The sequence below is a fragment of the Leptodactylus fuscus genome, chromosome 9 (genome assembly GCF_031893055.1).
Source record: "Leptodactylus fuscus isolate aLepFus1 chromosome 9, aLepFus1.hap2, whole genome shotgun sequence".
In the NCBI taxonomy this organism is placed as follows: domain Eukaryota; kingdom Metazoa; phylum Chordata; class Amphibia; order Anura; family Leptodactylidae; genus Leptodactylus; species Leptodactylus fuscus.
Genome location: NC_134273.1, coordinates 4562728 through 4590720, shown reverse-complemented (window position 1 = coordinate 4590720; position 27993 = coordinate 4562728). Strand labels below are relative to the sequence as shown.

The window sequence follows — 27993 nt, the reverse complement described above, 5'->3', positions numbered from 1 at the left end:
GTGTTGAGCTCCAGCGTTTCCTGTGCTTCGCTCCTCTGCACCGCCTTTTCCTCTTTCCATGTCCAAATCCCAGAAATCTGTGGAAGTCAGAGGTGGGCGACGTGAGAAAGTCACAGGGAGCAAAGTGGACGGCTCGACTGGACGACATTCCTGCTTCGACATTTGGGTCCATCGATGGCATGGGGGGCAATCATGTGAGAAGGGCGACCATTAGCCGGACACATTGTAACCGCTAACTCAGTATTGGCGTGGTCTCATCGGGGTCGTACAAAGGTCATTGTTACCGATTTTCTTACTTTGGATGGAATTTCTACATTAATTCTTTGGAATATTTTTGTGGATCTGTTGTCATCTTTCTTATCTGGAGAGAGGACATGACGTGGTTGTGGCAGTGATTCCTGGACACGTGGAGCGCAACAGAACATTCTCACCTCTGGATCGGATTAAGGACAATGCTGAGGTTGCTCCATCCCCTGATTCTTGTGATCGGATTTTTACTTTCTACAAAAACAGGTGAGAAGAAAATCCATTTAGGACCGTCAGCTGTCATGTGACCTCAGGGGGCTCTTGTTAGACTTGATGACTAGGACATCACCAGGGTAGTAACACAGTACAAAAGGCATGGTGGAGATGCAGAATAGTGAGCGCAGCTCTGGAGTATAATACAGGATAAGTAATGTAATGTATGTACACAGTGACTGCACCAGCAGAATAGTGAGCGCAGCTCTGGAGTATAATACAGGATAAGTAATGTAATGTATGTACACAGTGACTGCACCAGCAGAATAGTGAGCGCAGCTCTGGAGTATAATACAGGATAAGTAATGTAATGTATGTACACAGTGACTGCACCAGCAGAATAGTGAGCGCAGCTCTGGAGTATAATACAGGATAAGTAATGTAATGCATGTACACAGTGACTGCACCAGCAGAATAGTGAGCGCAGCTCTGGAGTATAATACAGGATAAGTAATGTAATGTATGTACACAGTGACTGTACCAGCAGAATAGTGAGCGCAGCTCTGGAGTATAATACAGGATAAGTAATGTAATGTATGTACACAGTGACTGTACCAGCAGAATAGTGAGCGCAGCTCTGGAGTATAATACAGGATAAGTAATGTATGTACACAGTGACTGTACCAGCAGAATAGTGAGCGCAGCTCTGGAGTATAATATAGGATAAGTAATGTAATGTATGTACACAGTGACTGCACCAGCAGAATAGTGAGCGCAGCTCTGGAGTATAATATAGGATAAGTAATGTAATGTATGTACACAGTGACTGTACCAGCAGAATAGTGAGCGCAGCTCTGGAGTATAATACAGGATAAGTAATGTAATGTATGTACACAGTGACTGCACCAGCAGAATAGTGAGCGCAGCTCTGGAGTATAATACAGGATAAGTAATGTAATGTATGTACACAGTGACTGTACCAGCAGAATAGTGAGCGCAGCTCTGGAGTATAATACAGGATAAGTAATGTAATGTATGTACACAGTGACTGTACCAGCAGAATAGTGAGCGCAGCTCTGGAGTATAATACAGGATAAGTAATGTAATGTATGTACACAGTGACTGCACCAGCAGAATAGTGAGCGCAGCTCTGGAGTATAATACAGGATAAGTAATGTAATGTATGTACACAGTGACTGCACCAGCAGAACAGTGAGCGCAGCTCTGGAGTATAATACAGGGTAAGTAATGTAATGTATGTACACAGTGACTGTAGCAGCAGAATAGTGAGTGCAGCTCTGGAGTATAATACAGGATAAGTAATGTAATGTATGTACACAGTGACTGCACCAGCAGAATAGTGAGCGCAGCTCTGGAGTATAATACAGGATAAGTAATGTAATGTATGTACACAGTGACTGCACCAGCAGAATAGTGAGCGCAGCTCTGGAGTATAATACAGGATAAGTAATGTAATGTATGTACACAGTGACTGTACCAGCAGAATAGTGAGCACAGCTCTGGAGTATAATACAGGATAAGTAATGTAATGTATGTACACAGTGACTGCACCAGCAGAATAGTGAGCGCAGCTCTGGAGTATAATACAGGATAAGTAATGTAATGTATGTACACAGTGACTGCACCAGCAGAATAGTGAGCGCAGCTCTGGAGTATAATACAGGATAAGTAATGTAATGTATGTACACAGTGACTACACCAGCAGAATAGTGAGCGCAGCTCTGGAGTATAATACAGGATGTAATTGTACTTCTCCACTTTTTATATTGGGGTTTATAGCTGATATTGGCCTGGTGTGACCCTGTGTCTTGTACCTTGCAGGAGCTGTATTAGACGTCACATTGGTGTCATTCATCCCTGAGCATCGTAAAGATTTAACGCTATCATGTGTCACCGGGGAGCGGGATATGGTGAGCTCGGATCTGCACATTGAACGTGATAATAAGATTGTGCTCATCCCTAGTAAGCGACCAATCAAGACCAAATCTCTGGACAAGGAGGTGAAAGCCAGTGGAATCTCCGGTCAGGAACTAGTTGGGGTCTTCTTCTGCACTGCCAAGGGGCCGTCTGAGGAGACCAAAATACTTTTCCCATATAACAGCCCATACGGTAAGAAAGGAACGAAAGGGCATCTTCGGCCATAACTGTAACGGTGCAGGAATCAGTCCTCATTTACAGGGTGACGTCCTTGTATACAGGGAGTATTACTCTTAGCTATTTTATTTACCCGGACCATCACTCCCATCATGGCTCCGGACTGAGCACATATATCATGACCTCTTCACCATGGGGGGAGCTCCATCCTCCATCGCCATGTGCTCATTAATATCATTGGTAGGAACTGCTCAGTGCTAGATAGTACTAGCAAAGACATTACTTCTGTCTTCCAGAAATAGCGCCACACCTGGTCATCTGTTTGGCATTGCAGCTCAGTACCATTAAAACAAAAATGCTGAGCTGGAATACCACGTACAACCTGTAGACAGGAGTGGCGCTGTTTGCGGAGAAAAGGCAGCCATGTTTATTTGATTCTAGCCAATTCCTATAAACCTCTGTAGAATGTTTAGCATTGATGTGAGAAGAGCATTGACGGAACAAGATGGCCGCTATCTAGTTAGAGAACATCTGGAGTGCGAGTGGAATAACATAAACTGTTGTCTAAGGGCAAGTGGCAGAATTGTAACTATGAAGAGAGACACATTGGGGAAAGCTGACTAACCCTTGTAAGGCCGGGGCCCCACGTGCTGCAAATGCCGCAGTTTGACTGCACGGAAACGTTGCAGAGAAAACACAGTCCTTGCAAAAGCAAAGTGGACAAGCGAATCCCATCCACACGCTGAGCAAAAATACGGACACGCAGTGATTTCCAAAACCATTCCGTAAACGCCATAGGACTTTCTGTGAAGATCTTTTTCTTGCTGCAGCCACTACATGGGGTTTAGCCTAAGACCTTATGTTGCAGAATTGCAGAGTATTTTGTTGCAGGTTTTGCTGCAATTTCTTTTAGCCAAAGTCAGAAGTGACTTGAAAGAGATTGGATAAGCGGGTGTGAATTACACCTGAATTCTGCGTCAGCTCCTGAATGCTGCAGATTTTATTTCTGTCGGACGACCGGAGCATCTTCATAACATCTAGTAACAATCGGGGACTTACAGAAACGCCAGCCTCCAAATCTGATACTAAACAGTATAAATATCTGGAAAATGGCCGAACTCTCCTCAATGATATTTATTCAGTATATACTGGCGTCAGCGGAAACCAGCTCAGGATTAATGCTGAGAAGACCAAGGAGATGGTGGAGGACTTTAGTAAGAGGAGGAGGGCCCCGAATCTGGTGGAGATCCAGGGGACGGGCAGTGAGATAGTCAGGACCTATAAGTACCGGGGTGCGCTCCCCAATAATATGCTGGACTGGGCCTATCACCTGGATGCGCTGCACAGAATGGGTCACAGCAGACTCTACCTGCTCAGGAGGCTGAGGGCCTTTAGGGTCCAGGGGCCACTTCTTAGGGCCTTTGGGGTCCAGGGGCCACTTCTGAGGGCCTTTTCCATCTTCTTCAGAAAGGCCTGCTGGGGGCGCTGTATACCAGCCAGGGATAGGAATAGACTTGACAGGCAGGTTAGAAGTACCAGCTCTGTCCTGGGGAGCCCCCTGGACCCAGTACAGGTGGGGGGGGGGGGGTGACAGAAAGAGACTGTCCGTGGTGAGCTCCATGCTGAAGAACAACTCCCACCCTAAGTATGAGACGTGATAGCACTGGGCAGTACTGTCAGTGACCGACTGCTTCACCCCAAGTGTATCGGAGATCCTTCCCCCACCCGCGGTCAGGCTGTATAATCTACATCAGGCCGAGCGCAGACACTCCGCACACAGAACTAAATGGTCCGGAGTCTTCTCTTCTTAGTTGCTCTGACTCCCGGGATCTTCTATCTGCTCTGAGCTTGTCTGTGTCTGTCCTGCAATATATTACTGTATTATCTGTAACACACAGAGTATCATCATGGTGGGAATATTAAAGGATTATCTTATCTTATCTTCTAACAGAAAACTGGCGTAAACGCCATGAAGAAAGTCACAATTCTCTTTTACAAGTCAGAATGTTGTAAATTGTGACTTTCTAAGTTTTGCACCCCACACACCTCACAGTAGTCATGGGAAGGGTCAGAGCCATCAGATTTACCAGTTTTTCCAGTTTTCTGGTGTAAATTAGACCAGAAACCCAGCGAGGAACTGCTGCAGAATTCGGTTAATGTGCACAGACCCTGGAGAATATACCTAACTTTATACAAGATCGGCACCTCCTCATGAATTTGATACAAACTCTGGTAGGAGAGAGTTTGTTACAATTGTATCCAGTCTGGACAGTCATTAAGATATATGTTGGTAAAATGAGGCTATTTTATTCCTGCCCCAGGGATGCCCAAAAAATGCCTCTATAGTGGGTGGGCCGGGCACTTTGGGGTGTGGATTTACAATAAAACTAGTTATAACTAAATTGGAAGGGACTGTGTCCAGAAATTTGTGACAAATTCAAGAGAGCTGGCATCAATGTGTGAGCAAAACAAATCAGAGGCACAAATGGCTTTCTTCTCCAGATAGTTTGTTACAATTGTTGTATCATTTTGTATCTTTTATAGTCTTTGTTGTATCTTGTTGCGTCTTGCTATGTCTTTGTTGTATCTTGTTGCGTCTTGCTCTGTCTTTGTTGTATCTTGTTGCGTCTTGCTATGTCTTTGTTGTATCTTGTTGCGTCTTGCTCTGTCTTTGTTGTATCTTGTTGCGTCTTGCTATGTCTTTGTTGTATCTTGTTGCGTCTTGCTCTGTCTTTGTTGTATCTTGCTTCGAGCTCTTGTGTCTTGTGCTGTGTTTCCTTCGTTGAGGGCCTCTTCTAGTCCTCCAGAGCTGTAATCCTGCTCTCCCTGATTGTGTTTCCTTCCTCCCGCTCTCTGTACCTTGGCGCTGATCTTATCATCGCTCTGATAAAGTCAGTAAATAACTGAACTCTCAGAGTTCACAAGGAGGAAAAAAATAAGTGAAACATTGATTTGAGGGTGACAAATTTACAAGGAAGAAACTTTCACTTCGCACGAGAAATTCTGTGATAGTTCTTAAAAGCAGGAAAGAGACAGAAGGATAAGATCTTGGGAAGTGTCCGGGACATCTGCGATCTCAGATCTGCTTGGATATAAACGTAATGGAGACGTTTAAAGGGAAACATTTTGTCTCCACATTTGATTGAGGCTCAGCTGTCACAATTTTTGGCAAAATGTATTACCAACTAGTTCACTTATTTCTACCACCAATCTGAAGATTAGGCCATGGAGTCTGTAGTCCCAGGAAGCCCCTCAGTGTCTCACAATCTGAGGCCTCATGTAGTGAAACACAGCAGAAACGCGCTGCAGAAACATTCTGTATTTTTTTCTTCCCCTCTTAAATCTATTAGGAAAGTTGCTGGTTTGTGTTAGTTTTTGGAAATGCAGCGTTTCCGCAATTTTTTTTTTCTGCAATGTGTGAATGGGATTAAAGAAAATCTCATTCCATCGTAAAACATGTTTCTGCAGCAGCCAAGAAGGTTGTACTTCCACAATGTGAGGCCTTAGGCCCGATGAGGCGGAAACGCAGTGGAAATAAATGTGACTGTAAGGGTGCATTCACACTGAGTAAACGCTAGCTTATTCTGAACGTAAAACACGTTCAGAATAAGCGGCGTCTAAAGCAGCTCCATTCATTTCTATGGGAGCGGGGATACGAGCGCTCCCCATAGAAATGAATGGGCTGCTTCTTTCACTCCGTGCAGTCCCATTGAAGTGAATGGGGAGTGCCGGCGTGTACGCTCCGGCATGAGCAGAGCTTGCCGTATACGCCGGCACTCCCCATTCACTTCAATGGGACTGCACGGAGTGAAAGAAGCAGCCCATTCATTTCTATGGGGAGCGCTCGTATCCCCGCTCCCATAGAAATGAATGGAGCTGCTTTAGACGCCGCTTATTCTGAACATGTTTTACGTTCAGAATAAGCTAGCGTTTACTCAGTGTGAATTCACCCTAAGGAGGATAAGGGGATATCATCACTTCTTAGGGAGAGACCACCATGTAGGTGTGTGGAGACTTATTAAGCCATTTGCGCTCCCCTGTGAGGGATCATGGGAAGAATATGCAAATCTGTCTCCCATGATGTTAATATAGGGAGACAGTGCCTCAGTCATGCAGCCCACTAGGGGGAGCTCCCTTTAACATCATGCCCGACCTTCTCCCTATATTAACATCTTGGGAGACAGATTTGCATATTCTTCCCATGTAAGAAGGATGAAATCCTTGCGAAAAAATACAATTTCCAAAACTGTCGTGGTTTTAGAAATCACAGCATGTCAATTCTACGTGACCAGGGCGGAAACGCTGGCGGTTTCTCTATAGGTCTAACTGAAACAGAAAGGCTGTAGAGGAAACCTCTGTGGACTTTCTGTGAAAAGCGTTGCGGTAAGAACTGCGATATATTGCAACTGCGGTTTTTCCCATAGCGCTTTTTTGCTGCGGCCCACTACATGGGGGTTTAGCCTAAAGATGGAATCTCCTTAAAGCTGAAGTCTCAGGTTGTGAAGGTGCTGCATTATACAGAACCCGCAGAGTGGACGGCGTGCTCCATATTGGTATAATAGAGGCAGAAAGTCCGCAGAGGAAAACTCTACAAAATCACGATGAAAACCAATATGGAAAAGAACGCAATGGGTTACCTGTGTTTTTTTTCCATTGCGTTTTATTGCTACGTAGGGCCTTAGCCTAAATACCCAGGAGGTTGGCGTTCCTCTGGGTCTGATGATATGTTACGGTGGAGCTCCTCTGCATTGGCTCAGATGATAAGTAAGGACACATGGAGCTCCCCTTTAATACGGCTCCAGCTGATAACTTCTGTTTTTTTACTTTCAGCCGATCTGATTCCAGTTAAAGTGACAGTGACCGTCAGTGTGAACGATCATGCTGAGCTACAAGCCAAAGTCATAAGGTCTGGACACCCCGACATCTTGTGGAAGTACAATGGTGGGTATGGGGTCTGCTATTACTTCAAAGGTTTCAAATGATCCAGTTATGGTGGGATCCCCTCCAAGGGATGTTATTGTTAATGCCATTACTACCCTAGACCACCAGGGCTCTTACTAATACCATTACTACCCTAGAGCACCAGGGATGTTACTAATACCATTACTACCCTAGACCACCAGGGCTGTTACTAATACCATTACTACCCTAGAGCACCAGGGATGTTACTAATACCATTACTACCCTAGACCACCAGGGCTCTTACTAATACCATTACTACCCTAGAGCACCAGGGATGTTACTAATACCATTACTACCCTAGACCACCAGGGCTGTTACTAATACCATTACTACCCTAGAGCACCAGGGATGTTACTAATACCATTACTACCCTAGACCACCAGGGATGTTACTAATACCATTACTACCCTAGACCACCAGGGATGTTACTAATACCATTACTACCCTAGACCACCAGAGATACTATCAGTAATGTCATTGCTACCCTAGACCACCAGGAATGTTATTGTTAGTGTCATTGCTACCCTAGACCACCAGGGCTGTTACTAATACCATTACTACCCTAGACCACCAGGGCTGTTACTAATACCATTACTACCCTAGACCACCAGAGATGCTATCAGTAATCTCATTACTACCCTAGACCACCAAGGCTGTTACTAATACCATTACTACCCTAGACCACCAGGGCTGTTACTAATACCATTACTACCCTAGACCACCAGGGATGTTATTGTCAATGTCATTACGACCCTATTCTTTCACAGATGCCTGCATTAACCCCTTCACTGCAATCATTAATATTTTTGCTATTCTTCTGTCATTCATTGCCTTTCATTTACATACTGGCTCATTCTGTGGGAGTTGTTGTTCTCTTGCCTATTTATTGGTTTTAATTTCTTACACATTAACTCTTATATTTCAGGAACCTTCTTGAAGACAACATATAAGAATGATGTCAGTAATGGGATTGCCCAGTACAATTTCACTTCGGTGCAGCTCAGTCACGCAGGCATTTACAGCGCCGGCTTCATGGGGGCGAGTCCTCTGGTCAATGCCTTCTTCAGGCTCATCGTACGAGGTCAGACTTACGTCCAGTCTCAGATACAATCAGTCCCAGAACTGTAGGACTGCTATTGTAATGGTCCCATGTGTCGTCTTCTACAGGGTGTCCAGCCAACAAGTGGGGTCCATCATGTCAGAAGGATTGTCTGGACTGTCTAAATGGTGGCGTGTGCCATGACAGTAGTGGGGAATGTATCTGCGCCCCGGGCTTCATGGGGACCCAATGTGAAAAGGGTAAGTGAAGTCCTTGTGCTCGTTGTGATGACATTCTTGTGATTTGTTGACCATCCAGGACAATCTTCCTCCAGAATGTTTCCTCTTGTGTTTGGGTTCAAACAATTGCTAATCCCTCCCCCCCCAGATCTGCCATAAAAAGCCAACACAAGGTCCAGGAATCTCCCCTCTGGGTCACATTTGCAGAAACCTTGTCCTTTTAAGGATCATTTCACCAGAATACCCCAAAACAATGGAATAACTGGGTGATAGGGCCGATGGTCCAACATGGTGGAGAACCTTTCAGCATCAGCTACAGTAAGTGTAAACCTCCCATAGACTAACTCCAGCATTCTTCTCCATTGGGTCCTGCAGCTTGTAGAGAAGGAAACTTTGGCAGAAACTGTCAGGGGACGTATAAGAAAGAACATGGCTGCAAGGGCCTCACCTTCTGTCTCCCCGATCCCTATGGATGTTCCTGTGGAAGTGGCTGGACTGGGCCCGATTGCCAAACAGGTAGCAAATCGCCTTATCTTATCTCGTCTGTATGTTGTGTCATCTGGGCCTAGGGTGGGATTGGCCAGAGGGTGAAGATCTCCTGGGTCTATGGGCACCAAGATGACTAGTGAGGCCCAGCAATGACATTGTTGGTAGCCGTGTGTCAGTCTTCACTACAATCCTGGCATTCTGTTCACCTTGACAATCCATCCACACCATAAGAAAAATGAAGAGGTTGTCGCAGCCCCTCCCACTGCCTTTGTGTTTCACATGACATTGGAGGGGTATGATAGGAGTAATGAGCGTTACCCAAAGATCTGCTATGATAGGTGTGTGCTCCTGACAGTGTGACCAGGCTCCGGTGACTATGGAGTGAGTTATTTCCCTGCCCTGGGGTTGCGCTGGCATCGCTCTGGCACTTCACACCCGTCTTATTTACAACCAACCTCTTGCTTTGTATTTCTACCCTTTATAGAGTGTCCTCCAGGAACGTACGGAGCAAACTGTGCCCTGAAGTGCCAGTGCAATAATGGCGGCTCCTGCAACAGGTTCAGCGGCTGCGAATGCCGCAACGGCTGGCACGGGCAGCACTGCGAGAAGTCAGGTAAGGATGCTCAGGGGAATCCATCCGAACAGCACAGAGTATTTCAGGAGAGGAGTGGGCTGATGTTATAGAGGAGGTCACAGGGTGAGAGTTACATAGTGGAAGGAGCAGGGTCCACAGCAGCACAGAGTATTTCAGGAGAGGAGTGTGCTGTTGTTATAGGGTGAGAGTTACATAGTGGAAGGAATAGAGTCCCCAGCAGCACAGAGTATTTCAGGAGAGCAGTGTGCTGATCTTATAGAGGAGGTCACAGGATGAGAGTTACATAGTGGAGGATCAGGGTCAAAGCAGTACAGAGTATTTCAGGAGATGAGTGTGCTGACCTTGTGGGAGGTCACAGGGTGAGAGTTACATAGTGGAAGGAGCAGGGTCCCCAGCAGCACAGAGTATTTCAGGAGAGGAGAGGGCTGAAGTTTTTATCAAGTTTTTATCAAGTGATACCAAGTGCTTATCCCTTGGTATCTCAGACCTGGCCCATTCCTGGATCTCCTCATACCTCACCGACCGCACATTCAGCGTCTCCCACTCGCACACCACCTCCTCACCTCGCCCTCTCTCTGTAGGTGTCCCCCAAGGCTCCGTCCTAGGACCCCTCCTGTTCTCCATCTACACCCTTGGCCTGGGCCAACTCATAGAATCTCATGGCTTTCAGTACCATTGCTATGCTGACGACACCCAAATCTACATCTCTGGACCAGACATTACCTCCCTGTTGGCCAGAGTTCCAGATTGTTTAGCGGCTGTAGCCTCCTTCCTCTCCTCCCGCTTTCTCAAACTCAACATGGAAAAAACAGAGTTTATCATCTTCACCCAACCCCGTATGGACCCTCCACCTGACCCATCTATCAAAGTTAATGGAACCCCACTTACCCCTGTCCCACAGGCCCGATGACTTGGGGTAACCCTGGACTCCGACTTATCCTTCAAACCACATATTCAAACCCTCAACACCTCTTGTCGCCTCCAGCTCAAGAACATCCACCGAATCCGCTCCTTCCTCACCCCAGAAACTACCAAGATGCTCGTCCATGCCCTCATAATCTCCCGCTTAGACTACTGCAACACCCTTCTGCATGGACTCCCGGCAAACACCCTCACCCCCTTCCAGTCCACCTTAAACTGTGCTGCTCGCTTAATCCACCTCACCCCCCGATCTTCATCGGCTGCTCCCCTCTGCCAGTCCCTCCACTGGTTACCCATAGCCCAGCGAATAGAGGTCAAGCTACTAACGCTAACATACAAAGCCATCCACACCCTGTCCCCTCCATATATCTCTGACCTCATCCTCACCTGTCCCCTACATATCTCTCTGACCTCACCTGTCCCCTTCATATATCTCTGACCTCATCCTCACCTGTCCCCTCCATATATCTCTGACCTCATCCTCACCTGTCCCCACCATATATCTCTGACCTCATCCACAACCTGTCCCCTCCATATATCTCTGACCTCACCTGTCCCCTCCATATATCTCTGACCTCATCCTCACCTGTCCCCTTCATATATCTCTGACCTCATCCTCACCTGTCCCCTCCATATATCTCTGACCTCATCCTCACCTGTCCCCTCCATATATCTCTGACCTCATCCTCACCTGTCCCCTCCATATATCTCTGACCTCATCCTCACCTGTCCCCTCCATATATCTCTGACCTCATCCACAACCTGTCCCCTCCATATATCTCTGACCTCATCCTCACCTGTCCCCTCCATATATCTCTGACCTCATCCTCACCTGTCCCCTCCATATATCTCTGACCTCATCCACACCTGTCCCCTCCATATATCTCTGACCTCATCCTCACCTGTCCCCTCCATATATCTGACCTCATCCTCACCTGTCCCCTCCATATATCTCTGACCTCATCCTCACCTGTCCCCTCCATATATCTCTGACCTCATCCTCACCTGTCCTCTCCATATATCTCTGACCTCATCCTCACCTGTCCCCTCCATATATCTCTGACCTCATCCACAACCTGTCCCCTCCATATATCTCTGACCTCATCCTCACCTGTCCTCTCCATATATATCTGACCTCATCCACAACCTGTCCCCTCCATATATCTCTGACCTCATCCTCACCTGTCCCCTCCATATATCTCTGACCTCATCCTCACCTGTCCCCTCGATATATCTCTGACCTCATCCTCACCTGTCCCCTCCATATATCTCTGACCTCATCCACAACCTGTCCCCTCCATATATCTCTGACCTCAACTGTCCCCTCCATATATCTCTGACCTCATCCTCACCTGTCCCCTCCATATATCTCTGACCTCAACTGTCCCCTCCATATATCTCTGACCTCATCCTCACCTGTCCCCTCCATATATCTCTGACCTCATCCACAACCTGTCCCCTCCATATATCTCTGACCTCACCTGTCCCCTCCATATATCTCTGACCTCATCCTCACCTGTCCCCTCCATATATCTCTGACCTCATCCACAACCTGTCCCCTCCATATATCTCTGACCTCACCTGTCCCCTCCATATATCTCTGACCTCATCCTCACCTGTCCCCTCCATATATCTCTGACCTCATCTCCCGCTACCTGCCCACACGTAACCTCAGATCCTCCAATGACCTCCTACTCCGCTCTGCCCTCATCCGCTCCTCACACAACCGTCTCCAAGACTTCTCCCGTGCATCCCCCATACTCTGGAACTCCCTACCACGACACATAAGACTGACCCCCACAATCACAGGCTTCAAGAAGGCCCTGAAGACTCCCCTATTCAGGAAGGCCTACACCCCCCAATAACACTATCACCACACCCCCATCTGTACAGTCTCCCCCTCTCCTTCTGTCTCTACCCCCCTTCCCTCATAGATTGTAAGCCCTCGCGGGCAGGGCCCTCTACCCCACTGTGCCAGTCAGTCACTGTTAGTATTATATCTACCTGTATATTCTGTGTATTGTATGTAACCCCCAAATGTAAAGCACCCTGGAATTAATGGTGCTATATAAATAAATAATAATAATAATAATAATAATAATAAGTTATAGGGTGAGAGTTACATAGTGGAAGGAGCAGGGTCCCCAGCAGCACAAAGTATTTCAGGAGAGGAGAGTGCTGAAGTTATAGGGTGAGAGTTACATAGTGGAAGGCGCAGTGTCCACAGCAGCACAGAGTATTTCAGGAGAGTAGTGTGCTGATCTTATAGAGGAGGTCACAGGGTGAGAGTTACATAGTGGGAGGATCAGGGTCCCCAGCAGCACAGAGTATTTCAGATGATAAGTATGCTTACCTTATAGGAGATTATAGAATGAGAGATACATAGTAGAAGCAGCAGGATCCCCAGCAGTACAGAGTATTTCAGGACAGAAGTGTTTGCTGATCTTGTGGATGGCTGTAGACTGACAATTACATACAGTAATGGATAGAGCAGAATGCCACAGCAGCACAGAGTAATCAGAACTACATCTGGAGGTTACCTGCTGGTGAGTTACAGGACTGCTCCATTTTTCCTCCCTCAGATCATCTTCCTCAGATTATTGATCTTGTGACCCCGATTGAGTTTAATCTGAATTCGTCAGCGACCCTGAGCTGCGCCGCATCTGGGAAGCCTCAGCCGGTGCTGGAGAGTATTGTGCTGCGTCGCCCGGACGGCTCTGTCCTCAGTGTAAGTCCCAGGATGGGTCACTGCCCTATCCATCAGGTTTTGCTGAGACTTGTAGTTCCATATCATTAGATGCAGGGGCAGGTGCCGCCATTGTCGGTCCATGTTGTACCTTTGTCTTCTCCCCTCAGGCCAATCAGGCTGTGATGGATCCAGAACGGAGCACATGTACGTTCAACGTAACTAAGCTGACTCTGTCTGACCACGGATTCTGGGAATGTCGTGTCTCCACCAGTGGGGGGCAGGACAGTCGGAAATTTGAAGTGCTGGTCAGAGGTAAAGTATCTGATCTGGAATATATAGCAATCTCTCTGCTCATCTGATCTGATGAAATATCTCTGCTTGCTGTCAGTGAATGTGAATTGATTAAATGTGGATCAAGTTACTTGACAGTAACGGAGCACAAATTACAACATGCAGTAAAGTGCAATAGTCTGGCTCACTGGACACCCAGTGGTCATAGCTGGTATTGCATGATTAGAACAAAACAGTGCTTTGGACAATCCTCCAGGGTTTGTCCCCCAGTATACATCCCCCCTCCATCCCAAATCAGACCTTTGAGCCTCACTGACACTGTGATTGTCTTTCTGTCCTGTCTGCAGTGCCCCCTAAACCTCTGGAGCCTCCGCGTTTGCTTGCTCGGGGGAGCAAATATCTGATCCTCGCTCCACTACGTAATTTTACTGGAGATGGACCGATCTCATCCATTAAGCTGCTGTACCAACCCGAGGAAGATAAAAACCAGTGGTCCAACATTGTAGGTGAGGAACCAATCCAATAATCTACAGTCATAAGACCTGACAGATAGCAATACCTGCAGAGGGTTCTCTCCTACCAGTGTCCTCCTGGTTAACCCTGCGGAGCTTATCTCACAATTCTGCAGGATTCTGAGCTGAAATCTCCCAACACTCTCTGACTGCTCAGCGTGTGCAGAAAATATTTACTGATCACATATCAACATGTCTATATAGTCACCTAATGTACAAAGACCCCCGGACGATAGTCGCTCAGCTAAACTGTATAGCTGTCCATAAGTATACCAACTGTTCACAATGTAACAAGCAGAATAGTGAGCGCAGCTCTGGAGTATAATACAGGATAAGTAATGTAATGTATGTACACAGTGACTGTACCAGCAGAATAGTGAGCGCAGCTCTGGAGTATAATACAGAATAAGTAATGTAATGTATGTACACAGTGACTGTACCAGCAGAATAGTGAGCACAGCTCTGGAGTATAATACAGGATAAGTAATGTAATGTATGTACACAGTGACTGTACCAGCAGAATAGTGAGCGCAGCTCTGGAGTATAATACAGGATAAGTAATGTAATGTATGTACACAGTGACTGCACCAGCAGAATAGTGAGCGCAGCTCTGGAGTATAATACAGGATAAGTAATGTAATGCCTGAAGATACATAGGAATCTGCTGGGATCTGGCCCATGTGAACATGCTTATACATATGATCAACAGATACTGTAGATTGGATTAATCATAAATTAATATTGGATTCTTTTCAGTGGATCGAAAAGACAACATAACTCTTCCAAACCTGAAACCTGTCACTGCTTACCGGGTGCAGTTTCAGCTGAAACGTCCTGGAGATGGGGGAGTAGGACCTCTGGGCCCGGAGGCTGTGCTGTATACAGACTGTACAGGTATATATACTCACACATTTCTTGTTCAGGACTGAGAATATTGTTCCGATACAGTTCACTCGTCTTCAGGACATAGTAATGGCTGTGATATAATTGTCTCCCCTACAGAACCCACAGTGAGGCCAGAGATCAAGGACCACTTCATAGTGGACCGCAACTCGATATCCATAAACTGGCAACTCCCCTCCTATAAAACCCCAGGGAATGGCTTCCTGGTCAGGATTTATCACCCCTCTAACCATCTTTACCGGCAGGAGAACATAACCTCCATCAAAGTCCTGTCTGCCCGCATTTATGGCCTCAGCTCCAAGACAAAGTATACCTTCAGGGTCCTGATCTATCACTGCACAAGTCTGGGGCCCCCATCTGACCCATATACCATTGTACTCAATTCCAAAGGTGAGATCAGCCCTATCCCTCATAGGATTTAGAATGTATCAGACAGTGAATGGAAACATGTATTATATGCAGGTCTTCCTTGACCTGGTCCTGCTCACAATGCTGAGGATTTGTTACAATCTTAGACAATCTTCTATGAGCTAAACACATTGGCAGTATAAGAACCTGTCCTGGACTCCAGGGAGCTGGCTCTTATCTTTGCTGGTACACTGTAACAAATCTTCACCAGTGTGATGTTACATTTTATAGACACTGAAGGTCACTGTCTTCACACCACGTTCACCTCCTCCAGCCTCATATACTTTGTCATATCCTCTGTGCCTACAGGTCCATCACCTCCCAAGGATGTGCGCGCTGACCGCGTGTCCAGAGAGAGTGTGAAGCTGATCTGGTCTCCGCCTGAGGATCCCAATGGAGGAATCATTAAATATACGGTGGAGAGCTGGAGGCTGGGGGCCCCGGGGGAACAGCAATGGGCAGACACAGAGGGACACAATCAGACCTGGTACATCATCAGCGGCCTAAACACCAGCACAGAGTACCAGTTCAGAGTCCGGGCAAACTCCAAAGTCCCCGGGGAATGGAGCCACAGTGTGACCGCAGTGACCTACAGTGACGGTAAGTGTCAACCCTGGGAATAGTATATACTACTGATCCTACAGCTAATAGTATATACTACTGATCCTACAGCTAATAGTATATACTACTGATCCTACAGCTAATAGTATATACTACTGATCCTACAGCTAATAGTATATACTACTGATCCTACAGCTAATAGTATATACTACTGATCCTACAGCTAATAGTATATACTACTGATCCTACAGCTAATAGTATATACTACTGATCCTACAGCTAATGGTATATACTACTGATCCTACAGCTAATAGTATATACTACTGATCCTACAGCTAATAGTATATACTACTGATCCTACAGCTAATGGTATATACTACTGATCCTACAGCTAATGGTATATACTACTGATCCTACAGCTAATGGTATATACTACTGATCCTACAGCTAATAGTATATACTACTGATCCTACAGCTAATAGTATATACTACTGATCCTACAGCTAATAGTATATACTACTGATCCTACAGCTAATAGTATATACTACTGATCCTACAGCTATTACTAATAGTATATACTACTGATGTTAATACTGCAATGAATTATTATTATTATTATTATTATTATTATTATTATCATTATTTTGTGGTATTAATATTAACACTCCCATGAATTATATTTTTATTATATAAAGTTACTAATATTAATGTTTCTGCTTATTTTACAAAACGACAATACTAATCCCTATATGAATACGACTATTTCTAATCCTGATATTATTTCTACCACATAATAATATTTATTAATAATAACTGACGGTAATAATCCTTGTACCTGGATGATACTGCTAGTAATACTTATATTGTATTATGGGTTATTGTAACCAAAATCTCATAGAAGTTACAGATATTATAACATAATAATCTAGCATAAGAACTCACTGCTAACCTATAACGGTATTAGTATTGTAGTATAAAGTATATTATTCACAGAAAATACCGAGGTCTGCCCAACCATATACATAGCAATGAAACAGAACCTGGCGACGTCACAGGGGGCAGACCAGTGGATTGTAATAGTATTTATTAAAAGCTGTGTTTTATTATTCTTTTTCTGTGAATAATATAATATAACATAACCCTATAATGACCATCTCCTATTATCTGCCCAGTAATACGCTACTATGTATCACACCGCCCTGTCCTCTCTGACACAATGTTTCTTTCTGGTTGGTCTGTAGATTGTAATAATTGCCGCTTCTCTCCATAGAGCCGTCTATCACCGCTCTCTTTCTTCCCTATTGTTCTATACATTGTAGTAATTGCCGCTTCTCTCCATAGAGCCGTCTATCACCGCTCTCTTTCTTCCCTATTGTTCTATACATTGTAGTAATTGCCGCTTCTCTCCATAGAGCCATCCAGGCCCCTCAGTGATCAGGCTCAAAGCATTAAGCCGTCCAGTTCGGGGCAGCAGCAGCTCATCCTGGCGATCATCGGCTCGGTCTCCGTCACCTGTTTCACCATCATTGTCGCACTTCTTGCTCTTTTTTGTATTAAAAAGAATTTATTCCATCGCCGAAGAATGTTTACCTATCAATCCGGATCAGTAAGTGACCCCAGGGTGAGATCATATCATACACTGTATCACTAAGGGGGTAGGGGGTATCTATAGGTGGCAGGGAGAGAACATACCTGGGCCCTGAAGGTTGCGGTGCCACATAAGTAGATCCCAGTGTTATCAGTGACAAAGGGGGGGTCTGGTACAGATTTCACACTGAGGCCCCAAGAGCTTCAAGTTTTCCTTCTAGTAAGGGGAGAATCTCAACCCTGATTCCTAAACTCTGTCCTTTCCAGCAGGGGGCAGTATATGACACAGAAGGTTGCTGCAGTCTAGTGGGCTTACCTGGCTGGATCACAGTATAGAGGAGGGGGATGGACATTTTGATATTTTTGATGATATTAATTCATTCATTAACTTTTAAGGGAGAAGAAACCATCCTGCAGTTTAGTTCGGGGACACTGACCCTCACCCGGCGGCCGAGACCCCAGACTGAGCCCTTCTCGTACCCGATCCTGGAATGGGCAGACATCAAGTTTGAGGATGTGATAGGAGAAGGAAACTTTGGTCAGGTTATTAAGGCCATGATCAAAAAAGACGGGGTGCGGATGAACGCCGCCATCAAGATGCTAAAAGGTGAGTATGTGATTATTCAAAATGGCAGCCCCATAGCCCTGCAGTGTGTCTGTATGACAGGAGGGGGCGCTATACTCACATGGTGTATGCCAGAGGTAGGGTAGGCAACCTTCAGCACGCCAGCTGTTGTAAAACTACAACTCCCAGCATGCATAGCTCATCTGCTGTTCTTGGAACTCCCATAGAAGTGAATGGAGCATGCTGGGAGTTGTAGTGTCACAGCAGCTGGAGAGCCGAAGGTTCCTGACCCCCCATGTATGCAAGAAAACCTTTGTATATTTCACTCTAACAACAATTCACTAACATGTAATGTTCAGGAACTACATGTCTTCTAAGTAAAAGTCTTACTCTAGTCACATCCAGAGCTGTATTTAGTATTCTGCTGTTACATTATGTTTTATGCATTAATCACAATGATAGCGCCGCCCACTGATAGCGCCGCCCACTGATAGCGCCGCCCACTGATAGCGCCGCCCACTGATAGCGCCGCCCAATTATAGCGCCGCCCACTGATAGCGCCGCCCAATGATAGCGCCGCCCAATGATAGTGCCGTTTTAAACACATAGAATAAAGGTGACATTTTGTTTCTTTCCACTGCCTTACTTCTTTCCTCTTCCTTCTCTGCATTTTTCCTTGTTTTTCCTCTTATAAGTCACAGGGGAAAGAAAATGCAAAAGTCTAGACTGGCCCTTTAATACTTCTTGAATTAAATCCTACTATGATCTGTTTCCAGAATTTGCTTCAGAGAACGATCACCGAGACTTCGCTGGAGAGCTGGAGGTCCTGTGTAAACTGGGGCATCACCCCAATATCATCAATCTGCTGGGCGCCTGTGAGAACAGAGGTAACCTATAATCTGGGGCGCAGCATTCAGTCCAGGGCATGTGTCATATACAATGTATCTGGGCGCATGTGATAATAGAGGTCACCTATACCCGGGAGTGCCTGAGATAATAGAGGTCACCTATACCCGGGAGTGCCTGAGATAATAGAGGTCACCTATACCCGGGAGTGCCTGAGATAATAGAGGTCACCTATACCCAGGAGTGCCTGAGATAATAGAGGTCACCTATACCCAGGAGTGCCTGAGATAATAGAGGTCACCTATACCCAGGAGTGCCTGAGATAATAGAGGTCACCTATATCCAGGAGTGCCTGTGATAATAGAGGTCACCTATACCCAGGAGTGCCTGAGATAATAGAGGTCACCTATACCCAGGAGTGCCTGAGATAATAGAGGTCACCTATACCCGGGAGTGCCTGTGATAATAGAGGTCACCTATACCCAGGAGTGCCTGAGATAATAGAGGTCACCTATACCCGGGAGTGCCTGTGATAATAGAGGTCACCTATACCCGGGAGTGCCTGAGATAATAGAGGTCACCTATACCCGGGAGTGTCTGTGATAATAGAGGTCACCTATACCCGGGAGTGCCTGAGATAATAGAGGTCACCTATACCCGGGAGTGCCTGTGATAATAGAGGTCACCTATACCCGGGAGTGCCTGAGATAATAGAGGTCACCTATACCCAGGAGTGTCTGTGATAATAGAGGTCACCTATACCCAGGAGTGCCTGTGATAATAGAGGTCACCTATACCCAGGAGTGCCTGTGATAATAGAGGTCACCTATACCCGGGAGTGCCTGTGATAATAGAGGTCACCTATACCCAGGAGTGCCTGTGATAATAGAGGTCACCTATACCCGGGAGTGCCTGAGATAATAGAGGTCACCTATACCCAGGAGTGCCTGTGATAATAGAGGTCACCTATACCTGGGAGTGCCTGTGATAATAGAGGTCACCTATACCCGGGAGTGTCTGTGATAATAGAGGTCACCTATACCCGGGAGTGCCTGTGATAATAGAGGTCACCTATACCCGGGAGTGCCTGTGATAATAGAGGTCACCTATATCCAGGAGTGCCTGAGATAATAGAGGTCACCTATACCCGGGAGTGCCTGAGATAATAGAGGTCACCTATACCCGGGAGTGTCTGTGATAATAGAGGTCACCTATACCCAGGAGTGCCTGAGATAATAGAGGTCACCTATACCCGGGAGTGCCTGTGATAATAGAGGTCACCTATACCCGGGAGTGTCTGTGATAATAGAGGTCACCTATACCCGGGAGTGCCTGAGATAATAGAGGTCACCTATACCCGGGAGTGCCTGTGATAATAGAGGTCACCTATACCCAGGAGTGCCTGTGATAATAGAGGTCACCTATACCCGGGAGTGCCTGAGATAATAGAGGTCACCTATACCCGGGAGTGCCTGAGATAATAGAGGTCACCTATACCCGGGAGTGTCTGTGATAATAGAGGTCACCTATACCCGGGAGTGCCTGAGATAATAGAGGTCACCTATACCCGGGAGTGTCTGTGATAATAGAGGTCACCTATACCCGGGAGTGCCTGAGATAATAGAGGTCACCTATACCCAGGAGTGCCTGTGATAATAGAGGTCACCTATACCCGGGAGTGCCTGTGATAATAGAGGTCACCTATACCCGGGAGTGCCTGAGATAATAGAGGTCACCTATACCCGGGAGTGCCTGAGATAATAGAGGTCACCTATACCCAGGAGTGCCTGTGATAATAGAGGTCACCTATACCCGGGAGTGCCTGAGATAATAGAGGTCACCTATACCCGGGAGTGTCTGTGATAATAGAGGTCACCTATACCCGGGAGTGTCTGTGATAATAGAGGTCACCTATACCCAGGAGTGCCTGAGATAATAGAGGTCACCTATACCCGGGAGTGTCTGTGATAATAGAGGTCACCTATACCCGGGAGTGCCTGAGATAATAGAGGTCACCTATACCCGGGAGTGCCTGTGATAATAGAGGTCACCTATACCCGGGAGTGCCTGAGATAATAGAGGTCACCTATACCCGGGAGTGCCTGAGATAATAGAGGTCACCTATACCCGGGAGTGCCTGAGATAATAGAGGTCACCTATACCCGGGAGTGCCTGAGATAATAGAGGTCACCTATACCCAGGAGTGCCTGTGATAATAGAGGTCACCTATATCCAGGAGTGCCTGAGATAATAGAGGTCACCTATACCCGGGAGTGCCTGTGATAATAGAGGTCACCTATACCCGGGAGTGCCTGTGATAATAGAGGTCACCTATACCCAGGAGTGCCTGTGATAATAGAGGTCACCTATACCCGGGAGTGCCTGTGATAATAGAGGTCACCTATACCCGGGAGTGTCTGTGATAATACAGGTTTGCTATTCAGCTCGGGATTTTACCACCATTATCCGCTTTCCCTTACAAAAAGAAGAACAAGAAGAGACTTTCTAAACGGCCTTTATGTTACATCTAAAGCTTCATCCTTCTTGCAGGATATCTCTATATCGCCATTGAATACGCCCCTTATGGGAACCTACTGGACTTCCTACGAAAAAGCCGAGTCCTGGAGACAGATCCGGCCTTCGCCAAGGAGCACGGGACGGCGTCCACCCTGACCTCACAGCAGCTCCTACAGTTTGCCTCAGATGTAGCAAAAGGCATGCAGTACCTCAGCGAGAAGCAGGTGAGATGGTGCGGATTACTGTCCTCCATAGGGCACGTCACCCAGCTTTCTACAGACCTTGAGCAATAAACAACTATGCTGTGCTCTTCAGTAACATCCCCTCCTCCTTCTCTATGGCATTTCATCCTTGATGTTTTCTTAGTTTATTCACAGAGATCTCGCTGCCCGAAACGTTCTTGTTGGGGAAAATTTGGCAGCTAAAATTGCAGATTTTGGTCTTTCAAGAGGAGAAGAAGTTTATGTGAAAAAGACGATGGTAAGTGATGAGTATGATGTACCGATATACAAGTGTATGGAAAGACTGTGAGCTACTGCAACATGATAAATATAGTGAATACATTACATTATTCCATATGATACTCCAGAGCTGCGCTCACTATTCTGCTGGTGCAGTCACTGTGTACATACATTACATTACTTATCCTGTATTATACTCCAGAGCTGCGCTCACTATTCTGCTGGTGCAGTCACTGTGTACATACATTACATTACTTATCCTGTATTATACTCCAGAGCTGCACTCACTATTCTGCTGGTACAGTCACTGTGTACATACATTACATTACTTATCCTGTATTATACTCCAGAGCTGCGCTCACTATTCTGCTGGTGCAGTCACTGTGTTCATACATTACTTATCCTGTATTATACCCCAGAGCTGCACTCACTATTCTGCTGGTGCAGTCATTGTGTACATACATTACATTACTTATCCTGTATTATACTCCAGAGCTGCGCTCACTATTCTGCTGGTGCAGTCACTGTGTACATACATTACATTACTTATCCTGTATTATACACCAGAGCTGCGCTCACTATTCTGCTGGTACAGTCACTGTGTACATACATTACATTACTTATCCTATATTATACTCCAGAGCTGCGCTCACTATTCTGCTGGTACAGTCACTGTGTACATACATTACATTACTTATCCTGTATTATACTCCAGAGCTGCGCTCACTATTCTGCTGGTACAGTCACTGTGTACATACATTACATTACTTATCCTGTATTATACTCCAGAGCTGCGCTCACTATTCTGCTGGTACAGTCACTGTGTACATACATTACATTACTTATCCTGTATTATACTCCAGAGCTGCGCTCACTATTCTGCTGGTGCAGTCACTGTGTACATACATTACATTACTTATCCTGTATTATACTCCAGAGCTGCGCTCACTATTCTGCTGGTACAGTCACTGTGTACGTACATTACATTACTTATCCTGTATTATACTCCAGAGCTGCGCTCACTATTCTGCTGGTACAGTCACTGTGTACGTACATTACATTACTTATCCTGTATTATACTCCAGAGCTGCGCTCACTATTCTGCTGGTGCAGTCACTGTGTACATACATTACATTACTTATCCTGTATTATACTCCAGAGCTGCGCTCACTATTCTGCTGGTGCAGTCACTGTGTACATACATTACATTACTTATCCTGTATTATACTCCAGAGCTGCGCTCACTATTCTGCTGGTGCAGTCACTGTGTACATACATTACATTACTTATCCTGTATTATACTCCAGAGCTGCGCTCACTATTCTGCTGGTACAGTCACTGTGTACATACATTACATTACTTATCCTGTATTATACTCCAGAGCTGCGCTCACTATTCTGCTGGTGCAGTCACTGTGTACATACATTACATTACTTATCCTGTATTATACTCCAGAGCTGCGCTCACTATTCTGCTGGTGCAGTCACTGTGTACATACATTACATTACTTATCCTGTATTATACTCCAGAGCTGCGCTCACTATTCTGCTGGTGCAGTCACTGTGTACATACATTACATTACTTATCCTGTATTATACTCCAGAGCTGCGCTCACTATTCTGCTGGTGCAGTCACTGTGTACATACATTACATTACTTATCCTGTATTATACTCCAGAGCTGCGCTCACTATTCTGCTGGTGCAGTCACTGTGTACATACATTACATTACTTATCCTGTATTATACTCCAGAGCTGCGCTCACTATTCTGCTGGTGCAGTCACTGTGTACATACATTACATTACTTATCCTGTATTATACTCCAGAGCTGCGCTCACTATTCTGCTGGTACAGTCACTGTGTACATACATTACATTACTTATCCTGTATTATACTCCAGAGCTGCGCTCACTATTCTGCTGGTACAGTCACTGTGTACATACATTACATTACTTATCCTGTATTATACTCCAGAGCTGCGCTCACTATTCTGCTGGTACAGTCACTGTGTGTGTACATACATTACATTACATATCCTGTATTATACTCCAGAGCTGCGCTCACTATTCTGCTGGTACAGTCACTGTGTACATACATTACATTACTTATCCTGTATTATACTCCAGAGCTGCGCTCACTATTCTGCTAGTGCAGTCACTGTGTACATACATTACATTACTTATCCTGTATTATACTCCAGAGCTGCGCTCACTATTCTGCTGGTGCAGTCACTGTGTACATACATTACATTACTTATCCTGTATTATACTCCAGAGCTGCGCTCACTATTCTGCTGGTACAGTCACTGTGTACATACATTACATTACTTATCCTGTATTATACTCCAGAGCTGCGCTCACTATTCTGCTGGTACAGTCACTGTGTACATACATTACATTACTTATCCTGTATTATACTCCAGAGCTGCGCTCACTATTCTGCTGGTGCAGTCACTGTGTACATACATTACATTACTTATCCTGTATTATACTCCAGAGCTGCGCTCACTATTCTGCTGGTGCAGTCACTGTGTACATACATTACTTATCCTGTATTATACTCCAGAGCTGCGCTCACTATTCTGCTGGTACAGTCACTGTGTACATACATTACATTACTTATCCTGTATTATACTCCAGAGCTGCGCTCACTATTCTGCTGGTGCAGTCACTGTGTACATACATTACTTATCCTGTATTATACTCCAGAGCTGCGCTCACTATTCTGCTGGTACAATCACTGTGTACACACATGACATTACTTCTCCTGTATTATACTCCAGAGCTGCGCTCACTATTCTGCTGGTAGTCACTGTGTACATACATGACATTACTACAGGCTCCTCTGTGGTTTTCTTCTCTTACAGACATGTTTATCTCCATTGTTACGATGTGTTTTCTACATTATAGCATCTATTATAGTAAATAGGAGTCAGACTCCGCCCTCTTGGTCACTATACACATTAATGTGACAACTAGGCTCCTAATTTTGGTTCTTGAATCTGTCGCCTGTATTGCTGATGGTTTCCGTCTCTCAGGGTCGTCTCCCGGTGCGCTGGATGGCCATCGAGTCCCTCAATTACAGCGTCTACACTACAAAGAGTGATGTGTAAGTCCCTCCAATAGTAACATTACTATCCAGGTAGAAGGGGTGGCAGGGTCATAGAGGGCAGTCCTTGGGGGTGGAGGGGCAGCTGGAGACCAGGGTTATAATATATTTAACTCTTTGTGGCTTTCCGTTTGCAGCTGGTCCTTCGGGGTCCTCCTCTGGGAGATTGTCAGTTTAGGTAAGTGAAGAAATGTTTTTAGTTTTTTTTTTATTTTGGACTGACTTGTATCTTAAGGGAAAGTATCATCAGAAATGCGATGGTATCTTATCATATTCCAATTGTTCTGATTTCAGAAATGTTGCACTTGTCGCACTGACCACTAGAGGGCACAATAGACTGACATTTTGTACTTTCTGCACTTGTCAGCTTTGGTTTGTAGACTGGGACAGAATGAGCAGAGTCATCTCATAAAGCACTTTGTCTAGTTAATAAAGTGATGGTGGATTCTGTCTAATATGAGTGATCATAGGGGGGGGGGGGGGGGGTTCTAGCTTCTGTAATGGACCCCTCACTATGCCTACTACTATAGGAACCATTGCTGTCCTAACCAGCTCCATCATGTCTGTTGTCAGGTGGGACGCCATATTGTGGAATGACCTGTGCGGAGCTTTATGAAAAATTACCGCAGGGTTACAGGATGGAAAAACCCCGGAACTGTGATGATGAGGTGTAAGTGCGGACCCCGCAGACCCCCCGCAGACGCGCGGCTCTTGTCCTGGCTCAGGGTACTATCTGATGGTCTCTGTTTGTTGTAGGTATGAGCTGATGCGGCAGTGCTGGAGGGATCGTCCCTATGAGCGGCCTCCTTTCACGCAGATCTCCTTGCAGCTCATTCGTATGCTGGAGGCCAGGAAGGTATGGATTCTGCATTATATGGGGTGATTATAGAGGAAGGGCTGGGAGCAGTAACATCAATCCCCGACATAGAAATCAGACCAAGGCTTCCTATAATGGGGTGGAGAAGAATGGTCGGCGGCCCCTATGACTCTGGACGGGATCGAGGGGCAGCAGATAGATAAAAGCTCCACTTTACTGCAGATCTAGGGGGAACTATAACACTCCCATCTCTCATACAGGCTTTGGACCAGAGAGCTGAGGTTTCGTTTGGGACCTCCCTACTAATGTGCACCATGACGCTACGGCTGGTGGATATACTCAGTATACAGCACCTCATGATTTAGAGCAGGGATAGAAATTAGTTTATAGAATAAGGGTGCAAAGACTAGCAACAGTCTGCCATATGCTGTACAATGTGTACAAGTGTCAGACAGGGCAGGGCCGACCATTGTAACTCTCATTATATCAAATATATATGGCACCCCTCTCCCTGAGGTAGACTTGGGCCTGGGATATTGAGGCTTAGTGATGGAGCTCTATTCTGCTGTGCATCATAAGAGGGGCCCCTATGTCACTGGACTGTAGTGTTGCAGAACCCTTTTGGGACCCTCCCTAAGTATAGGAGAAGGAGTTGTGGGGCCTTTAGGTTCCCTCCTCCCGATACCCGGCCCGCCTCTGCTTCTATGGAGGTGGGTAAGTTGTAGTACTGGGGCGGGAGCCCATATGGAGCCCAAGAGTAAGAGGTCTCCCTTGTTTCGGCAGAGAGACCACTGGTGCCCTGACCCTTCCTTTTGGCTCGGAGGGTTGGGGTTTGTGCACTTGTTTCGTGTGACACATCCCCACTTTTTTGTCATATGGGTGAAAGACGGCAACATTATGGGCCTTCTAAATAAATAAGCGTGGCGACTATGGCTGCTTCATCTCTGGATATTTTGTATCCAATGTTCTCATGTATCCTGATCTGCAGGCGGTAGAGAAATTAGCTCAATAAAGAACAGGAGGTGCAAAGACTTGTGCAAAGGTATAACATTAAACGGAAGAGTCTCTCATAGGCTGAGTAATGTGAAGGATTGCTGGACATGGCCCAATACCCTCTTGGTCTCAGTGTATATGGCGCCCTATATGTTATGGGTGGTGAATAGAGGAGGAGCCTGGGCACAATCTCACATCTCGTACTTGTGTCTTCCAGGCCTATGTCAACATGGCGTTGTTTGAGAACTTTACTTACGCTGGAATCGATGCGACCGCTGAAGAGGCATAAGAAGAAGACGGAAGGGAATTTCATGGACTCTCTCTTCATGGAGATACGGACTCAATGTATAAGGCCTCAATGTATAGGGATCAGTATATAAGGACCCGGTTCTTGTCATCCCCTCGGAGAGGTGGACTGCAGAGAGCAGCAAAGCCCATGGCCAGATCCCAGGCTTCAGTTGTGTCAATCATCTTCGGCCGTGTCCACAAACCACAGGAGTGGGTAACATGGAGATGTCAATGAGGGCGGCTGGAGGAGCGTGATAAGAGGTTCCCCTCCCCCTACAGCTCTACACTGCCACAACCTGTATGTGACGGGCCCCGGAGCCCCCTGTACAGTCGCCCGCTGTATACAGTCACAATAAACCTCATTACTGTTTGTAACTTTTCTTACTTCTCCTTCATTGTAACTTTGTCATATGACTACGGAGTTATCCGAATGTCTACACAACAGGGCCTTACAATGGACGACTTTCATGGCTTATAGACTGGACACGTCTGCAACCTCTGGGACCCAAAATAGATTGTTTGCTTATGTTAGGTTCTTCTCTCGGTTGTAGCATATACTGTATATACTATACATAATGTCATCACTTTGTGTGTTTTTCAGAACTTTGCATTCCTCTATTATCCCTCCT

The 27993-nt window shown here is 45.9% G+C and overlaps 2 protein-coding genes across 2 annotated transcripts in view; one reads left to right on the top strand and one right to left on the bottom strand.

Annotated features, from left to right (window-relative positions):
• Nucleotides 1–27993, bottom strand: part of C9H1orf210 (chromosome 9 C1orf210 homolog) — a 57119-nt gene that overhangs the window by 25668 nt on the left and 3458 nt on the right. The window lies entirely within an intron of this gene.
• On the top strand, nt 69–27943 carry TIE1 (tyrosine kinase with immunoglobulin like and EGF like domains 1). The gene is made up of 24 exons (XM_075287617.1): nt 69–273; nt 368–513; nt 2302–2589; nt 7405–7515; nt 8462–8617; nt 8704–8835; nt 9190–9330; nt 9788–9916; nt 13402–13547; nt 13676–13820; nt 14147–14305; nt 15068–15205; nt 15314–15604; nt 15932–16222; nt 17596–17789; nt 18167–18377; nt 19112–19222; nt 21732–21922; nt 22065–22178; nt 25196–25266; nt 25404–25444; nt 25840–25936; nt 26023–26122; nt 27294–27943. The coding sequence occupies exons 2-24, from the start codon at nt 453–455 to the stop codon at nt 27363–27365; spliced, it is 3390 nt and encodes a 1129-aa protein (XP_075143718.1). The 5' UTR covers nt 69–273; nt 368–452; the 3' UTR covers nt 27366–27943.

Excerpts from the sequence above, each read along its gene's own strand:
- TIE1 (XM_075287617.1), top strand. The coding sequence starts at position 453 with ATGCTGAGGTTGCTCCATCCCCTGATTCTTGTGATCGGATTTTTACTT. Across the intron at positions 7,516-8,461 it reads CATCTTGTGGAAGTACAATG|GAACCTTCTTGAAGACAACA; the intron begins GTGGGTATGGGG and ends CTTATATTTCAG. Across the intron at positions 18,378-19,111 it reads CGCCATCAAGATGCTAAAAG|AATTTGCTTCAGAGAACGAT; the intron begins GTGAGTATGTGA and ends ATCTGTTTCCAG.